The sequence below is a fragment of the Cornus florida genome, unplaced genomic scaffold (assembly GCF_030987335.1).
Source record: "Cornus florida cultivar Cherokee Brave unplaced genomic scaffold, ASM3098733v1 CherokeeBrave_3.0.0_Hap2_Chr10, whole genome shotgun sequence".
Lineage (NCBI taxonomy): Eukaryota > Viridiplantae > Streptophyta > Magnoliopsida > Cornales > Cornaceae > Cornus > Cornus florida.
Genome location: NW_026775580.1, coordinates 77,251,617 through 77,269,959, shown reverse-complemented (window position 1 = coordinate 77,269,959; position 18,343 = coordinate 77,251,617). Strand labels below are relative to the sequence as shown.

Here is an 18,343-nt window from a genome sequence, read left to right as displayed (position 1 = left end):
ACTGACACCATGCCTTCATATTTTGGAGAAAATATGTGAGGGCTTCCACAACACACACATGTAACTCCAGAATTTAATCCATAAGAGTACGATTCCAACCATATTAATTTTTACACTAGTAAAACTTGCATCAAGAAGGGACATAAACTAACTACTATATATTGGAAGCATAACCATGATTTATTAAGATAGGCAAGCACATGACATACAAGCGCGTTTAGTGTTTAGATTAATAATTACAACTTCAAGCATCATAAAAGGATTAACAAGGACTTCATACTTCCAGACCACACTTAAGATCTTCTCTACATACTTTTTCTCACTCAGCAACTCAAAGCTCTAGGTTCGGTTCGGATCGGGTCGGCTTCAAAAGCTTGGCCTCACATTGAGACGAGATGCTACTTTCTGACCCAAAGACTTGTCAGCCTGTAAACCCCCCACAAATTATAGCATTAGTATTAATATGACCCAACTTTTTCCACTTTTAACTTCACAACAAGCCACATTATAATTTACAAAGAAAGCAAGGAATCCGTACCTGAGACAAGTATGAAATCCAAATACTTCGGATTTCATGGGTGACACGTGGCTCAGATAAAGCCTCAACCCATCTGCAGATGAATCGCTCTTGCCTAGAAAGAAAGAAAGAAAAAAAATGCCAACCGAGGAAATCCACATTATTATGAAAAAAGAAAAATAAAAAATAATCACTTGAAGTGCAATTGTGGGATAAATAGTACCTGTCTGGTGCAAATGATCGGTATCTCTCCCCGGGCTGCTTAAAGTTGTTCTCTTTCGCAATCACGCACTGCATTGACCAACAGATTCAATAGATCTATGTAAATACCTGATTTTATGTCTTGATTATTATTGAACACGACCATACTTCACATTAAGTAGGTCACGGGACTGGTCATGCACCTAACCCTTGACATCAGAACGAAATACATGCATGTATATCCAAATGTAGAGAAAAGAATCCCTTCAATTTGGTTATAGCATCACCAACTCACCAATACCACCACCACCATTACACCTATCAAATGCTCACTGCTCACTGGTGCTATCAGCACCACAAAGCATAATTTTCAAGTACATTAATCAACCAAACATGCTTCTGAATTTAAGTTTGCAAAAGGAGGTCAAGAAAATGAAAATGAAAATGAAAATACAACAAAATGAAAGTAAAGAAGCCGAAAATCAAATAAAAAGAAAAAAGAAAAGAAAAAAATAAAGTACTATGGATTCTCGTATTAAATAAAATAAAATAAAATAGCTGCATATGATCTTCCAATATTAGTTAAAAGGAATCCAACAACAAAAGACCATCATGCCAAAACAGATTTTGAACTGGTAAATCTATTGAAGTTACATAACTAAAGAAGTTTAAACCCAATGTCATTCAACTAATTTGATGATCCCAGATAAAAGTCGATCGTCAACACTACAAAGAAGATAATATCATAAACTGACCTTCTCACGCCTTCCGGTCAAGATAACAGGGGGAATAGGGTATCTCTCAGCATGACGAACAGGATCGAACCTCGAAGGGAAGTAATTTACCTAGAAAAGCATCACAGAATCAATCAAAACCAAGCAGCAGATGCAGAAAAAAGTAATACCACCTTAGCATATTGTATTTTATTCTATCAACTCAAATCTCCAAATGAAAATCTAAGATAACTTTTGGAAAAGCAAGTCATCAGATAAATAACATTCAAACACAACATTTTCCCAGAAAAGAGAATAAAAAACACCATACCTCCTCATCCCTATGCATGAAATTCATGAACCCATCATGATGATTGTTGTGATGAGCACACTTAGGAGCATTAACTGGGAGCTGCAGATAGTTTGGTCCAAGACGGTGCCTCTGAGTATCACCATAAGCGAATAGCCGAGCTTGGAGCATCTTATCATCAGAATAGTAGATACCAGGCACCACAGTAGCAGGATTAAATGCAAGCTGCTCATTCTCCGCAAAAAAGTTATCAATGTTCTTATTCAAGACCAAGCGGCCCACCGGCTGCAGGGGAAAAATATCCTCAGGCCAGATCTTGGTATCATCAAGTGGATCAAAATCAAATCTGTCCTCATGATCAGGATCCATTATCTGGATGAAAAGCTTCCACTCAGGATAGTTACCAGCCGCAATTGAATCATAGAGATCCTTGGTGGCATGACTGTGATTGGACCCTCCAACCCTAATGGCCTCTTCCTCCAACAAACACTTCACTCCACAAGTAGGTTTCCAGTGAAACTTCACATAGTTTGCTTTCCCAGCTTTGTTGAGAAGAGTAAAGGAGTGAACACCAAAACCTTCCATATGTCTGTAATCTTGAGGAACACCCACATCATCAAAAAAGAAGCCAAACGTGCTCAAACTCTCCGGACGGTGAGACAAGAAGTCGAGGATTCTCCAGTATTCCTGAATGTGGGACTTAGGGTTGGGTTTAAAAGCATGGATCACGTCTGGGAATTGCATTCCATCACGGATGAAGAAGACAGGGAAATTGTTGCCCACCAGATCAAAGTTACCCTGTTCTCAAGAAAAATGTCACAATATGAAGACGGACAGGAAGCAGAGGAGCTCAACTCAAATAAAATTAAGAAGATGAATAAAACTTGAAGTGACAACCATGATATAGGATGCAGAACCAAGAAGGGAACATCATTCATGAGCATCAATCAAATGATAGTACTGCATAAACAACTAATATATATTCAACTGACATTTTTGTTTGTCTAAAAATAAAGTGGGTCATGGAGAAGAGGGGCTCAACTAAACATAAGAAAACTAAAAAGTTGAAGAAAACTACTATTAGTGAGAGCTATATTAACCTTGATATGGGGATGCAAAACCAAGAAAGGTACACCATAGACGTGCAGCAGATCAATAGTTCTCTCTCTAGAAAAAAACTACTGTACGTTCAACTGACATTTTTTTACATTGATTGATCTTATATATATAGAATATATACAGACCAAAGCACTATTTATGTCTCATCCCCTACGATTACATAGATTGATCCATGCATAAATGTTATGCCTATAATATCCACAAAGACCAAAACAATGTAAAATCTGCAAAGCATGCTTTTGCAACCACTTTCTGCTAGCGACCACAGTAGCAAAGCTATAACAATAAACCTTCAAAATCATTCTCCCTCCCACCCCCTCCCTCTCTCCCTGTGTGTGCGCGCGCGCGCACGCGCGCAGATGCAGGACCTACCTAACTTGCTGCCACAGACGAACATAATCAACAAGTTAGACTGGCGGCAGACAATCAAGACAGCTCCGCACGTATAAAGCTTCACAGCAAATTAAAGCTCTTAACATATAAAGTTTGCATTGATCGAATATTTCATAAAATGTCAACACATAACCAGAGATTGTTTGTAAAACAGAACAAGTATCACACAAGACTCACCTCTCTGGTGTAGAACTTGACAGCAAAACCTCGAGGATCCCTCAGGGTTTCAGGGCTACCCCGCTCATGGATAACAGTGGAGAAACGAACAATGACGGGAGTCTGAACACCTGGGGCTCGAAGGAAATCTGCGCAAGTAAGGTTAGTAATATCATGAGTGACCTCGAAAAACCCCTTGGCACTGGCCCCTCTTGCATGGACAACGCGTTCTGGAATGCGCTCTCGATCAAAATTGGCAATTTTCTCCACCAAATGGTAGTCCTCGAGGAGAATTGGACCTGCCAAATGGAAGCAAAGTCCAAATCACAATTTAATTTAAAGAGAAATAAAATAAAATAACTGGAAGAAGTTCAAGCGAACAAAATCTCCAGCTCAGAATTATTCAACTATTTTCAACTGTTTAACATTTCGTACAATGTTGCCACATGTTCCTTAAGAAGTATCTACGTTTCACAAGTAACAGTCTTACATGGCAGAACTTGTTCGAATGTTTTCTACTCTCCTATTTCAAACAAAAACCTGTCGAACATTCCACTATATGATTTTAAAAGGAAGCCTCCCCAAATCTGAATTTCTTGTGAATTTTCTATAATATAAATTAGTGAATCAATTCAAGCAGCTGAATTTAGACATATAGTGGAAAATGATTACCGTCGGTAATAGATATATAACACAAGCAACTGCATTTAGGCATGCCTAAATACATGAATCGTCTCAAAAATAATAATTGGTCCAGGCAAACAGCTAATTCACAACTCAATATCATTCTTTAATATTCTGTGACCCCATCATATTAGGGAAAGAAAACCAGGAGAAGGACATACAACACCCAAATTATTATTATATAATCATAATGCTACAGTGCTTCAAAACACCTATATAGTTTTAAGAGGTCGATTAAACAATGGTTGAACAAACACAAGTGCACTATATCCAAAAATAGAGATAAAAAGGATGTCCCAACATCTCGACAAACAGCAGCACCTTTTTAAAAAAAAAAATTGCTCGATAGAGGTACAATTACTGAGCCGTATCTCTAGAGAACATAACAATCATTAGTTTGAAAGCCCCAATATCAAACATACAATTTTTTGACTAGTAAAAACGATGCAAGGCACACAAAAATTAGAACAACTTGAAATAAAATACCTCTAGTTCCAACAGTCAGTACTGAGTCATTGTTCCACACTGGAGCACCGGCGTTTGTTGTCCAGTAGGGAGAGTCATAAGCACTTGAAGGGCGGTACTGCATCAAACAAATTATATGAATATATATAGAGACAGCCAAAAAAAAAAAAAAATTCAATGCTAGGAAATGAAGATGGAAACTCAAGTAGAAAAAGAACAATAACACATGTAAAGCAGTAAAAATAATTTGTTTGGCTTATAAGAAAGAAGGGGATAAAAAAAACAAACAAATATATATATATATATATATATATAGAAGTCCAAAAGTGGAATTTTCATTGTTTATAGACCAATTGAGCTTAAAATAACAATTAGAGAGCGAATCTTCAGCTTTTAGGAAACCATGAGATAAAGATTTAACATTTTCTTGAATTTTCTTTTCATTTCTGTTGTCATTAACCAACATGATGGTACCAAACACACACACACATACAAATATATGCATGTATATAAAAGAATGTGATCACAATATAGAAAGATAACGCATTAAAATCACAAATTTGAAAGAAAAACTAACACTTAAACAATATATCACAAAATTGAATTCACAAAAGCCATTTTGGAAAGTGATTCTCAATTCAAATAGAAGCAAACGGATCTGATAAACATACTGAAAGAAAATCGAACGATGAACAACGAATAGATGAGAGATTAAACGAGGTAATACTAACCGATTGATTAATTGAATTTCCAATGAAAAGAAACAATAAACTTAAAAATTAAAACAGGAATTAAACAACCATACCTTGTATGGATCCATGGATTCAGGCAGCAGAGAGAAACGAAAAGATTCTAGAGAGTGAGAGAGAGAGAGAGAGGGGAAATCCCTGTTCTTAGTTGTGGGAGTGTGGTGGTCACAGTCTCTGTTCTCTTTAAATAAGAAATCCATTTATAAGCGGTGGGGACACTATTTATACAGTAAATATAAATAGCTACTTATTGATCGAAAGAAGAGTGAAAAATTCAGAGTTAAATTTGTTTAAGAAGTTTCCATTACAACCCTCCATAGCTACTTAGTCTTTAATACTCTGTTTGTTTCAATAGAAATTGCAAGAAAAGAAAGAAAAAAAAAAATTTAAACACGAAAATTTTGATTCTTCACAAAGTTTTATGAACTTACTTTTATGGTAAGTTTCATTTTATTTAAATCATAAAAATGTAAATTTTGATAATTATCTTTTAAAAAAATTCATGTTAAACAAATACATGATGAAAAATTTAGATTCTTTTTATGCATTCCACTTTTTCTCTTTTTTTTTTTTATTTGTTATTATTATTTTTTATTTAACCAAACTAAACATAAGGTGTCATTTTCGCGTTATGCCCTTAAAATATCGCATGGGATTAAACACCACTGAAAAATTGGGGCCCACAAGCGATTTTATAAAAGAAAAATATGTGGTGAACTTTTAATGCAGGAAATCTGAGTTGCGTTTAGGGGTCAACATACTTTCTTTTTCAATAACTAATTACTATTTTTTTACTATTTTTTTTTTTTTTTGGATCTTTCATTATATATAATTATCATACTAGCCTCTTAACTGAAAAATTTCATAAACTTCAACGATCCATCTTACTTTAAAATTTTATTTTTTACAAAATTTTATATTTAAATGTTTGAAATTCCAATACTAAAATTTTCTTTTTTACAAAAATACATATATAAATGTTTGAAGTTCAAATCTGAATTTTTTGTGTATTCTTTGTATTCGAAGTATTGCTTTAATTTTTCAGATTAAAAAAATTAAAAAAATTATCATAAAATAAAAAGAAAAAAGTATTATAATTTTTTTTTTTTTTTTTTTTCAGATTATAGCTTTTTTTATCTGATTTTATTTTTTTTATTTGAAAAACAATCGAATACTTCGAAACAAAGAATAGGGATCTGATAGTACTTTTTTTACTAATTGTTTTATTTTTTTAATCTGAAACCTCCACGGTTCCATCTCGCTTTAAAATTTTATTTTTTACAAAATTCCAATAATTAATTACTATTTTTATACTAACTTCCTTTTGGGTCTCTCATTATATATAATTACTATATTAGCCTCCTAATCTAGTTCTTTCTCTAAAATTATCTGATTTTTTCAGATCCATATTCTCTATTTTGAAGTATTCAGTTGTTTTTCAAATAAAATAAAATAAAATCAGATGAAAAAAAAAGTATAATCTGAAAAAAAATTATAGTAATTTTTTCTTTTTATTTTATGATTTTTTTATTTTTTAAGTGAGATGGAATCGTGGAGGTTTTTGTAAATTTTTTTTTTTTTTTTTACAAAATTCCATAAATTAATTACTATTTTTATGCTAACTTCCTTTTGGGTCTCTCATTATATATAATTACTATACTGGACTCCTAATTGAGAAACAACTGAAAAAGTACTATAATCTGATTCTCTCTCTAAAATTATCTGATTTTTTCAGATCCATATTCTCTGTTTGGAAGTATTCGGTTGTTTTTCAAATAAAAAAAATAAAATCAGATGAAAAAAAAAATATAATCTGAAAAAAATTTATACTACTTTTTTTTTTTTTATGATAAATTTTTTTTTTTTTAATCTGAAAAATCAAAGCAATACTTCGGATACAAAGAATATCTGAAAAAATTCAAACATTAATATATGAACTTTTGTATAAAGAAAATTTTAGAGTTGGAACTTCAAACATTTATATATGGAATTTTGTAAAAAATAAAATTTTAAAGTGAGATGGAACCATGGAGGTTTCAGATTAAAAAAATAAAAAAAAAATCAGTGAAAAAAGTATTATCAGATCCCTATTCTCTGTTTCAAAGTATTTGGTTGTTTTTCAAATAAAAAAAAAAGTAAAATCAGATAAAAAAATAAAAAAAATAAAAAGGTATAATCTGAAGAAAAAAAATTATAGTACTTTTTTCTTTTTATTTTATGATAAATTTTTTATTTTTATTTTTTTAATATGAAAAATCAGAGCAATACTTCGAATACAAATAATACAGATATGAAAAAATTCAGATTTGAACTTCAAACATTTAGATATGTACTTTTGTAAAAAAAGAAAATGAAAATTTTAATGTTGGAATTTCAAACATTTAGATATGGAATTTTGTAAAAAATATTCGGAAGTTTCTCAATTAGGAGGCTAGTATAGTAATAATATATAATGAGAGACCCTTAGCAAAAAAATAGTAATTAATTATTGAAAAAGAAAGTATACGCGTCAGCCCCTAAACTAACCACTGAGATTCTACAGTCGCGGGTGACTGTGATTAGCAACCCTGAGGAAGTTAGCAACCCTGAGGAAGAGGTAACGAGGCCGTCATGCTTTTATGGTTCCTTATCCAATTTTTGGAGTTTATGTTAAGGTGCTTCGCAACCACTTTTGGCTGATGACTTGGACCGCTCACAACGAAACATGTGTCATTATCCAATATTTGATGAATGTATGCTGCTTACCGTTTAGTAGGGCTACAAATGAACCGAACTGTTCATAAATAGCTCGTGCTCGGTTCGCCGAGAGTTCGGCGAATCGGCTTGGACTCGTTCATTAAGGTAAACTAGCTGAGTTAAAGTCCATTTTCTAGACTCGTTTAGTAAACAAGTCAAGCCTGCATAACGTTGGACTCAGCTCATATAAGCTCGTGAACACGAGCTAATTTAAACTTGTTAATATTCGTGAATAAAACTCGGCTCGATATATAAATACATATATTAGATATTATATATATATATATATATATATATATATATATATATATATATACATATTATAATCAAGTGAGCCAGATCTTTAATTTTAAGGATAATTTCACTGACACCCCCACTAGTTTGGCCAAGTATCAGTCTAAAATATATTTCGAAAATAACTATCACTTAGGTCCATTTTCGCTTTTCCGTTACAGCCTCCGTTAAAAACACGGGAAAAGACATGTTTGTCCCTAATTTTTTAATCATATTTATTCCAAAATATTAGATAATGGAAATGACTTCTGTACCCCTACACACACTGTTTCTCTCTCCTCTATCTCTATATGGCTACAAGTCGCAGACCCAAATTTCCCCTTCTTCCCCTTCACTCACCGGTGGGCGAAGTACCGACTGTCCAAGCCGCCGGCAACCAAAATTCGCTTATTCTTTAATGTTGATTTTGCTGGTACTATTTGATTGCCAGAAGAAGAAACGCTCGCTTCACCTGAAGCTGTGGAATCATTCATGGCGGATAAGTTATTGAAGTTTGGTTATGTTGGGAAAACCAGAAGATAATATTTTGAGATTGTTGTGGGAGAGGTTATGAACAAAGAGGCTTCGAAAACTAGAAAGATGAGCCAAGTTAGTGAACCTGTTTGTAGAAAGATTGAGGACTTGAATCGATGAAAATGAAGCTATATCTGAAGTGGGTTCGAACCCAATGGTCCCTCCGAATTGATTCTTGGAGAGATTAACTTTGGTGAGAGATGGGCTGGACCAGAACCAACCTGGAACAGAGCCTTTGAGAGAATTGTTGGAGAGGTCGATGGTTTGAAGGTGAGACATGTTTCTGAGGAACCACCATGAGAGAATACCAGTGAGGTTTCTGGAGGAGAGGACCGGAGTTGAATCTATGGTCTTCGGGATCGCTGCAATTTATGGCGGAGAAGTGGTTGGTGCAGAGAAGAGGTAGTGGAAGGAATTGGGCATAATTTCCTGAGTGATCTACCGCACAATTTCAAATTTCCGAAAAATGATTTCGTTTCGTGGTTGAAGAAAACAGGTGATTCCAGAATCTCTCCGGTGAAATTGTTGAATGACAGATCAAGAGTGGAGTTCGCTGGAATTTTGTCTGCGAAATAATGTTTGGACAGAAAATGAAATTAAGAATACGAATGTAGTTGGTGGTATTAAGTACCGAAATATATTGTTTTACAGGTATGCGAGTACCGTTTTAGTAATACATATTGTTAGTATGAAATAGAGTACATGGAATGTTTGGTTTTCCAGTTTCTACCATTACTTCTGACAAAAAATTGGAATAATTTTTATTTTCTTCTGAGAGTAACGAAATGTGTTTTTTGACAAATAATCAGTATTCGGTACTCTGAGCAATAAAGGAACTGGGAATTTCCTGCAACAACTTCCATTTTCTGTTTCCCTCTATATAAACATATTCAATTTCTTAAAATGTACGATAACCCTTAAAATTTCATTAATTTCCTTAAAAATATATATATGAATGGATGATTTTTCTTATTTTAATTTTTAAATTTTTCTTATTTTTCTCTTTCTCTTTTTAAATTTCATTAATTTCCTTACAAAAATAAAATTTTCTTATTTAATATTTCATTAATTTCCTTAAAAAAATATATGAATGGTTGCTTTTTCTTATTTTATTTTATATTTTAGTTTTTAAAATTTTTCTTATTTTTCTCTTTCTCTTTTTAAATTTAATTAATTTTCTTAAAAAATAAAATTTTCTTATTTAAAATTTCATTAATTTATTTAAAAAAATATAGAACTGAACACTTGTATGGCGTATAATAGCCTTTAATACCAAACTGTATGATTTTGATCACCTACTTTATTTATTCTTGTATATGGAAAAGGAAATGTAAGCATGTCATTTGAATAGTCAACCTAAAGTCAAATGAGGGTAAACATGTAATTTTAATCATTTAAAAAATAATTTATTGGGTCAAACTAAAGTCAAAGGGTAAGAATGTCTTTTTACATATAAAAGTGGTCTGACACACCTGTCAACTAATTTTTCGAGCGTGAGTGAAAAACGGAACAAACGTTTATAATGTGAGTGATAGTTATTTTCGAAAGATATTTTAAATTGATATTTGACTAAACTAGTGGGGTGTCAGTAAAATTATTCCTTAATTTTATTATAGGTTAAGTACTAAAATAAATAAAATAATATAAATATTATCTCTTCACAGTGTCTAAGTATTGACAGGTACACCTTATCTCTAAACATTATATCTTCGCAATCTCTTTAATTCTCTAAGTATTGACACGTGCACCTTATCTCTAAAATGGTTATGTACACCCATACTGAGACTCCTGCATCAAATCTGAGAGACCTTGATTTGACACGGCTGGAATCCACCACCACAGCCTTATCATGAAACGCTTCCGTCCAAGCTGAAAGTTTCAAGAATGGGCCCTACAAAGACTTTAAAGTATGGTCCTCAAGTCATATATATATATATATATATATATGCAATAATTGTCTTGGATAATTCTAACGGGCCTAATGGAAGGCACTGCCTGTTGAACCAGGGCTGTCAGCCATGACCACCTGCAAAGACTTTAAAGTGTGGTCCTCAAGTCATATATATATATGCAATAATTGTCTTTGATAATTCTAATGGGCCCTACAAAGACTTTAAAGTATTGTCTTCATTATATATATGTGCAATAATTGTCTTTAATAATTCTAATGGGTTTGGTAAGCTGTGAAATGGAACGCAACCTTAAGTTCAAAGATATCCAAACCGTAGCCCACAGTAAACTTCTCATCAAAAGAGCTATTCTGGTATGTCAAGTGTTCTACCATGTTTTTACCTAAAAAAAGAAAAAAAGTGTTCTACCATGTTGCACACTCTTTTTACAGCGGGAGAGCACGGCATCAGATGACAACTGTATTAACACGTACACCTTATCAACCCTAAACATTTTCTCTTCACAATCTCTTTCATAAAATCATGTAAACATTATCTCTTCACAATCTCTTTCATAAAATAATGTAAACATTATCTGGTCACAGTCTCCTTCATTCTCTAAGTCAATCACGTGCACCTTATCTCTTGCAAGTTGCAATTTCCATCACGTTTTTACCTTCTTTTTTTTTTTTTTTTTTGTATTCTTTTCGTTTCTTTTGTATTCTCTAGGTAGTCAGTCACTTCATTGTCTATACCAATAATTGATGAATTTGTCAAGAGCAGAGACCAATGAAAAACCAGACGTACACCATATCTCTTGCAAGTTGCAATTTCCATTCTCTAGGTAGTCAGTCACTGTTACTTCATTGTTTATACCAACAATGATGAAATTGTGAAGAGCAGAGAGTCAGAGACCAACGAAAAACACCTCTCTTGCAAGTCGCAATTTCATCACTTTTTACCCTTTTTTTTTTTTTTTAGGTATTGTTTTCAGTCACTTCATTGTTTATACCAATAATGATGAAATTGTGAAGAGCAGAGACCAACGAAAAACCAGAGGGCAAACATTAAAAAAAATGATTTAATCTATACATTCTTCCTCTCTTTTTAAGAGTCCAATGAAGATCAAAGTCCAGTGGAAGGTGAAATCTTTGCCTTCAGTAAGAAACCCTATTTTGTTTTGGTGTTTTCATGTTTATTAGGTATTACGTATCATACTTTTAACTGTGAAATTGTATTATAAGTATTGTAAGTTCAGATTTCTCTTATAAAAACAAGTAGCTTTGATTTGATAATAGGCTGGAGGTCGAGCTATTTTTCCATGAGAGTGCATAGTTTGTGTTGTGGCATGTGGATTATAATTAATTTTGAGTTTGATTTTTATTTATTTTTGTTAAACAAGCCGCGCCGAGCTTTTAAGACAAGCCCGAGACAGAAAATTGAGCTCGTCATGAACCGAGCTGGTAGTCAGACCCAAGCTCGGCCTCGGTTCATTGATCGAGCATTTAATTTCAAGGACTATAGCTAAATTTTGGTATTTAACAATGGAATCACTTTGTTGATATAAGAAACACAAACATGCTCCTATAACTAAGAGAACTAAAATAGAACATACAGCATATTGAAATAATTTGGATCTATAAATATGAATATTGAATAATAAAACAACATTAAGAGACAATACTTTATTTGTTAAAGAAATGATATGTTTTCCGGCTTTAATTACCGACTCATCTTACGAATATAACGTGGTTGGATCCCGTTAGAACTCTTAAAACAAAATTCCGAAAACAAAATCCCGTAAACATTTCTTTCTTTTCGACTCATTCCCAATCCCGTTAGAACTTTTAAAACAAAATTTCATAAACATCTTTTTCTTTTCGACTCATTCACAACCACGTTGTATTCAAAGAATGAGTCGACAATCGAGGTCGGAAGACCTATCACTTCTCTATTTTTTATTGATATGAAATGCCTACAGAATGTAAAAGAAACAAGCACCGTATTTGGATCTGAAAAGCAAGCCTATAGGTGCTAACAAGACTGCATTTCCCCCAATAAATATATTAGGGTTTGATCAAACACCTACATGCTTTTTATTAAAGACGGAAATTAAGGAGTTTCTGGAAAGCAAATTCACCCAAAAAGTTGCCGGATGGTTCAAAGGGTCCGCAGCAACAACATCAAACTTGTTTCAATGAAACCCGATCACCCGGTTTAATTATTACCGTCATTAGTTCTCATTTCTCAGACTGGCGGTGTTGAGTCGTGGGCAATGGATTGTTTGTCCGGCCAGATTTCCCGAATATATTAAGAGCCTTCATTCTTTGCATTTCTTTTCCTGCAACAGGGGGAAGAGAAACATAATGACAAAACCATTTTATCATCCTGTTACTATTATAGTATTATTACAACTAATTAAAACATGAATATCGTCTAATTTATGGGAATGCACAATATGGGAGACGAAAGTTTAAACATTACACTGCAGCATAAAAAAAGTATACTAAAAAATAAGAGCTACAAGTTCAGAAAAAAAAAAGCAGGCAAAGTTGTAAAGACGGTCAAACTACAGAGAGTTTGTAGGGAGTATAAGGAAAATAGTGCCTCCACAAGACGATGAAACACAATCGAAATTGAGCATGCATCTGCACCACATTCAAACTCAGACCAACAAACATCAGATAATGTTAGCAAACTTTTAAATTGATTTCTACTTAATTTTTCACGACGTGTAAGAGCAAGTGAATTAACTTCACTCATCGTAGTATAGATTTATGAGCAGATTGCTCGTCAAGAAAAATGAGGTGGATGAATTACAAGAACAATTCTTGGCATCGCTAACATACACCATTGTTTCAAACAGCAAAAAAAATTAATAATAATAATAAACAAATAAATAAAAAATACCTTTTACTAACCAGGTTGGATATTTTAATTCTAACATTCCATCGATGTTCCAAAAGAGACCTTTCTTCTCTTCACGTTATTTCATAGAGTCAGCAGTTAATTAACAAATACTTAGTTCACAATAGAGTGCTTCTTTTCTTCAACTTAGGTGTGTCTCATGTTTGAACTATAGCAAAATTCTCATTACACAATGTAATTGTACATTTAGTGAATTAGTAATTAGGATGATACCAACCACTATATGGGACTCAAGACAAAATATTGTCAATGCAGAAATCATCAAGAGTACATTCATTATTTTATAGGAGGCAAAACCATAGTAGTGATTGCTTTAATCTTTAATACTCCAAATAATGACAGTTTATATCAGGAGAATTAAGGACAGGACATTGATCTTCATTCTTAGTATAACACAAAAGCGACCAGAAACAGAATCTATCAATAAATCCAAATAGGGAAAACTCCAAGAAAATTAGTGGACATGCTGATCTTGAACGTTATATCCTTGATAGCATTGAGATTAAGTATACTGCTTGAACAAATGAAGTTGATGGCATATGCTTTTCTAAACTTCCATTCTATAATGCTGACACTCATGATGCAAACAATATCTAGGAGGAAAACAGAAAGTAACTCTAAAGTCCAGATTGTACTTTTCCTTCATTCAGGCAGTTCTAGATGAGGGAATACTAGATATCTCACATGACTACTCAACTGTAGGTGCTCAGCAGGGCACTATCTACTTCCTACCCTACATATATATATATATAGAAGACTTTCTTCCGGTCATATGCCAGAGAATACTTTCTCAGAATTGGGAATTATTATTTCCATTGAAATATGAACTCAAATATCCTTAAAATGTTCTACAAACAGAAAGTAATATTGAATTTAGTAAAACTCAAGTTCCATGCTGATAAACGATATCATTCTCATTTTTCTAACTTTGTATTTGAACCATGCACACATTTCCCTTTCCTGTGGAAAGAATGTAATAATCCAGTAAAAAACGAAAACAACTATTTCCCTTACCTTCTTCTACAGTTAGCTGTATTGCTCTTTTCTCCAACTCAATCGCATGTCTGCTAAGTTCAGTTGGGGTTATGTGCAGAAGCACTAACAAGGTGACAAAACAAAAGTCAAAACTGTCAGGACAATCGAGACATGACAGAATATTATTAAGGAGCTCTACAAAATTTCAAGGACTTACCCTGGATGTAATCTCTTTGATAAGACTCATCACAGTGCTTTAAGAACCTTTGCAGACGAAGGAACCTTTCTTTCCGTTGTTGATCATCATTTGCCTTAGAATCGATGGAATGATGAACTTCTGAGGTAAGCTTAAGGCATTTAGATTCAGGACCTGGCAGTGGCAGCCTATTACCAGGCTTCCCATGAGAAATGGAAAATGAAGGTGCACCATACGAGAAGGTCATTGTTGAAGCCATATGATTTGGTGTAACTACAGGAAAACAATGCATATTCCTCTTTCTCATCTCAGTTTGTTGCTGGGGTATTTCCTGCTGCTTGTGGCAAAAATTCATTGAACTCGATGGGAGAAAATCAGCATTTTTGTCCGACGTGTCCTGAATTCTTCCTTTGCCTACTTCTGATTCAAATTTTCTACGGGCACATACAAGATGCTCACTGGCACCATTATTGCTCAGTGATGGCAGAAAGGGAGGGATTGAAGTATACTCAGGTGTAAGTCTCTTAGTCCCAGAAATCTTGGTTGCATCTGCAATGGGTCTTCCCTCCAGCAGAGGTGAACTTTCTGGATGGTCATGTATCAAGCTCAAGTTATTGTTCTGCACATCCCTCAGTGCAATCTTTTTTATTGTTACAGGTGGCTGCTTATGGTAAGCGGGCATGCCACTCCCACTTTTGCCCAGCCCATTGCTATTAATCATTTCCGGAACAAATAGAACTAACTCAACTCAGAGAAGGCCTTCAAAGGAAAGGCAACAACACAAGATGAGAAATAAAATAAACAAAACCCTCCATGCAACCAGTACATTTCCAAAAGCAGATGACGGAAAACACCTAAGTATGCATATATACAGGTTTTACAAACAGATTTTCTAGATACAGGTAACTTTAGCCAACAATGCCATTAAATTTGTAAAGAGAATGAAACATGGAAAGAGAATGAAGGCAAAATCAAGATACCCATATTCCTGTTGATGATCAATGATCAATCAAATACTGTGGATGTACTTTTCTGCAAGCCGGTTTTTTCCGATAAGCAAGATTACACCCACTCAGCAACCCAAGACATCCCAACGAGAGGGCTTGAAATTTGCATCTCCCCTTTTGTGAGTTGCAGGAGATACAACTCTAATAGCTAGTTCTGCAAATCAATTTTTTTTCTTTTTCTTCAAGACCGATCCCTTAAATCTATTTCAATCATGTAAATTTGGGTGATAGCTAACTTAAAACTAATGTTTCATGATTCCAAAAGCATAACTGATAAATAGCAGTAAGGAGACATGTTAGAGCAGAGAAGCATAGGTATGGATGTAAGATACGGACACAACTGAGCACCAGACAGTTTCACCAAATCACAATGACATCCTGAAGAGTAAACACATACACGATGAGAACACAACAACATATAGACATACATTTTTTTTCCTAGTTGGTACTCACACATACTACCTCCACTGAGGTTCGAACCCCTGACTTTCCTTTGGGAAGTGGGAGCCTTATACCGCTAGGCCACAGGCCTGTTGGTCATATAGACGTACATATGTTATGAATATGTATATTTTATGAGAAAATATATAACATTTATTAGTTTTTTAAGTTTCTATATGTGGAATTGGAAACTCAACAAAATTTGATATACATTATAGATAATGGATTTTTCTACCCTAAGAGGCACACACACATTTACAGAGGTGACGTATCAAACACGTGTTGGACACCAACATTTCGTGGACAATCTTGACATCTTGTACACGTGTATGACGCCTTACGAACATGTTCCTCATTTCAACATATATTTCATTGCACAAGCACATTAATGAGATGAACACAAGCCCAAAGTGTTAAACCTTCTTCTTTTTGAAAAAATCTGACAACCACAACTCAAGCATTTAAAGAACAGTTTTTACTATAGGAGACAGAATATAATTGTAATGGCAAAATTTAGATCGTTATGATAATTGCTTAGCATCATACCATACTGTATTATTCCTAGAATAGGAATTGAAAAATAATGTTATCCAATGGACCATCTTTCCTGAAAAGGGCAAAAAAAACTCTTAAATGATTATAAGTTAGTTAGCCAATACTTCACCTAAAAGATACCCAACGGGCCAACACTGAAATGGTCATAAAAATACAAAAGCACAAAGAGCTATAGTTTTCCAACTCTTGATATTGCCCTAAAATGTCATTTAAATTACCTATATAAAGACTTGCCCACAAAGATAAAGAATTGTACCAATCAAACACATCAAATGGTCAAAGCAAACAACATCTGCAAGCACAATATAGAAGAAAACAATAATGACCCAATTGAACCATCTAAGTGTTCAAGTGGTTCAACTTGAATTACCAGGAAATTGAGCTCCCAACAGGAACAATTATACAATCCCCATCTTGATACTAAATTCTAAATTCAAATAGAAAGATGCTAGCTTTCTAATGCACAATAATACCTTAACTAAAGTGAGCTAAAGAATAAGATATATATATATATATATATATATATATATATATATATATATAATAATTCTATATAGAGAGAGAGAGGGGTAGAGAGAGAAGCTTCAGATATGGGTCAGAAAATGAATCTAAGAAGAATAAAACATCCAACTAAAGCAGGAAATATATATATTATGAAGATTGCCGAAAAAGGGTTACCGTTGTATGACCGCAAAATCGCAACCGATGAGAGAGAGAGAGAGAGACGGCGCGAGAGAGAGAGGTTTTTCAAAAGAGAGGGCTTTGGCTCCAAAGGGAAGCGAGGAGTGACACTAAAAAAACAATAAGGAACAAGATGAGAGGAACAAGTCATTTTCAATAGTTTCTAAAGTTCATTTAATTAATTTAATTTGATATTCAAAAATGTTTGAGACATATTACAGTGAGGTAGACCTCATATAGTTTTCATGAACTTTCTATTTCTGTAAGTCAGATTATTCCCATCCGACATATGATCGTACAAGGATAAACCGTCGAGATTAAATTTATTTTGAATATTTTTCCAACAGTCAAACTTTTTTCTCACTTTTTCATTTACTAAAACTGATTAAATTTTGGAAATTTTGATATTATTTTTATATAATTGGACTTTTCCAGTGTATCAATTCACAAAATTGCCCATAATGAATATCATAAAATTATCATCAAAGAGGTTTAGTCCTTGTAAAAATAAGTGAGTTTCTTTTGACAAAGATATATATATATATATATATATATATATATATATATATATATATATATATAAAGAGTAATGATAGAGGAACTGAAAAGTAGGGATGGCAATTTCCTCCAACCCGCTGGGTTTCCGCCCTCCTTCGTTCCTAATGGGGCGGATTTGGTAGCTTCATAAATGGGTTTGTGACAGATATGGTAAAAGAATTGAAAACCCGAAGCGGGTTTGGGGCGGGAGCGGATTTAGTGATGTCCCCACCCCACCCCCGCCCCGACCCGATTATATATATATATATATATATATATATATA

The 18,343-nt window shown here is 33.7% G+C and overlaps 2 protein-coding genes across 6 annotated transcripts; both read right to left on the bottom strand.

Annotated features, from left to right (window-relative positions):
* Window positions 1-159: 159 nt before the first annotated feature.
* LOC132276862 (catalase isozyme 3-like) lies at window positions 160-5,515 on the bottom strand. Its single transcript, XM_059778488.1, has 8 exons — window positions 5,364-5,515; window positions 4,580-4,676; window positions 3,431-3,708; window positions 1,763-2,539; window positions 1,474-1,563; window positions 741-808; window positions 539-632; window positions 160-426 (listed from the first exon to the last, which is right to left on the bottom strand). Exons 1-8 carry the CDS (start codon window positions 5,505-5,507, stop codon window positions 367-369), a joined length of 1,608 nt encoding a protein of 535 aa, XP_059634471.1. The 5' UTR covers window positions 5,508-5,515; the 3' UTR covers window positions 160-366.
* A 5,901-nt stretch (window positions 5,516-11,416) lies between these two features.
* Window positions 11,417-17,626, bottom strand: LOC132278901 (uncharacterized). Of its 5 annotated transcripts, none has more exons than XM_059780802.1 (5): window positions 17,520-17,626; window positions 16,833-16,893; window positions 14,860-15,999; window positions 14,682-14,765; window positions 11,417-13,080 (listed from the first exon to the last, which is right to left on the bottom strand). In XM_059780802.1, exons 3-5 carry the CDS (start codon window positions 15,557-15,559, stop codon window positions 12,980-12,982), a joined length of 885 nt encoding a protein of 294 aa, XP_059636785.1. In that variant the 5' UTR covers window positions 15,560-15,999; window positions 16,833-16,893; window positions 17,520-17,626; the 3' UTR covers window positions 11,417-12,979. The 5 variants fall into 5 exon arrangements, with proteins under 5 accessions (XP_059636785.1, XP_059636789.1, XP_059636786.1 ...); XM_059780806.1 differs by having other exon boundaries at window positions 14,860-15,597; XM_059780803.1 differs by lacking the exon at window positions 16,833-16,893.
* Between the last annotated feature and the right edge of the window lie 717 nt (window positions 17,627-18,343).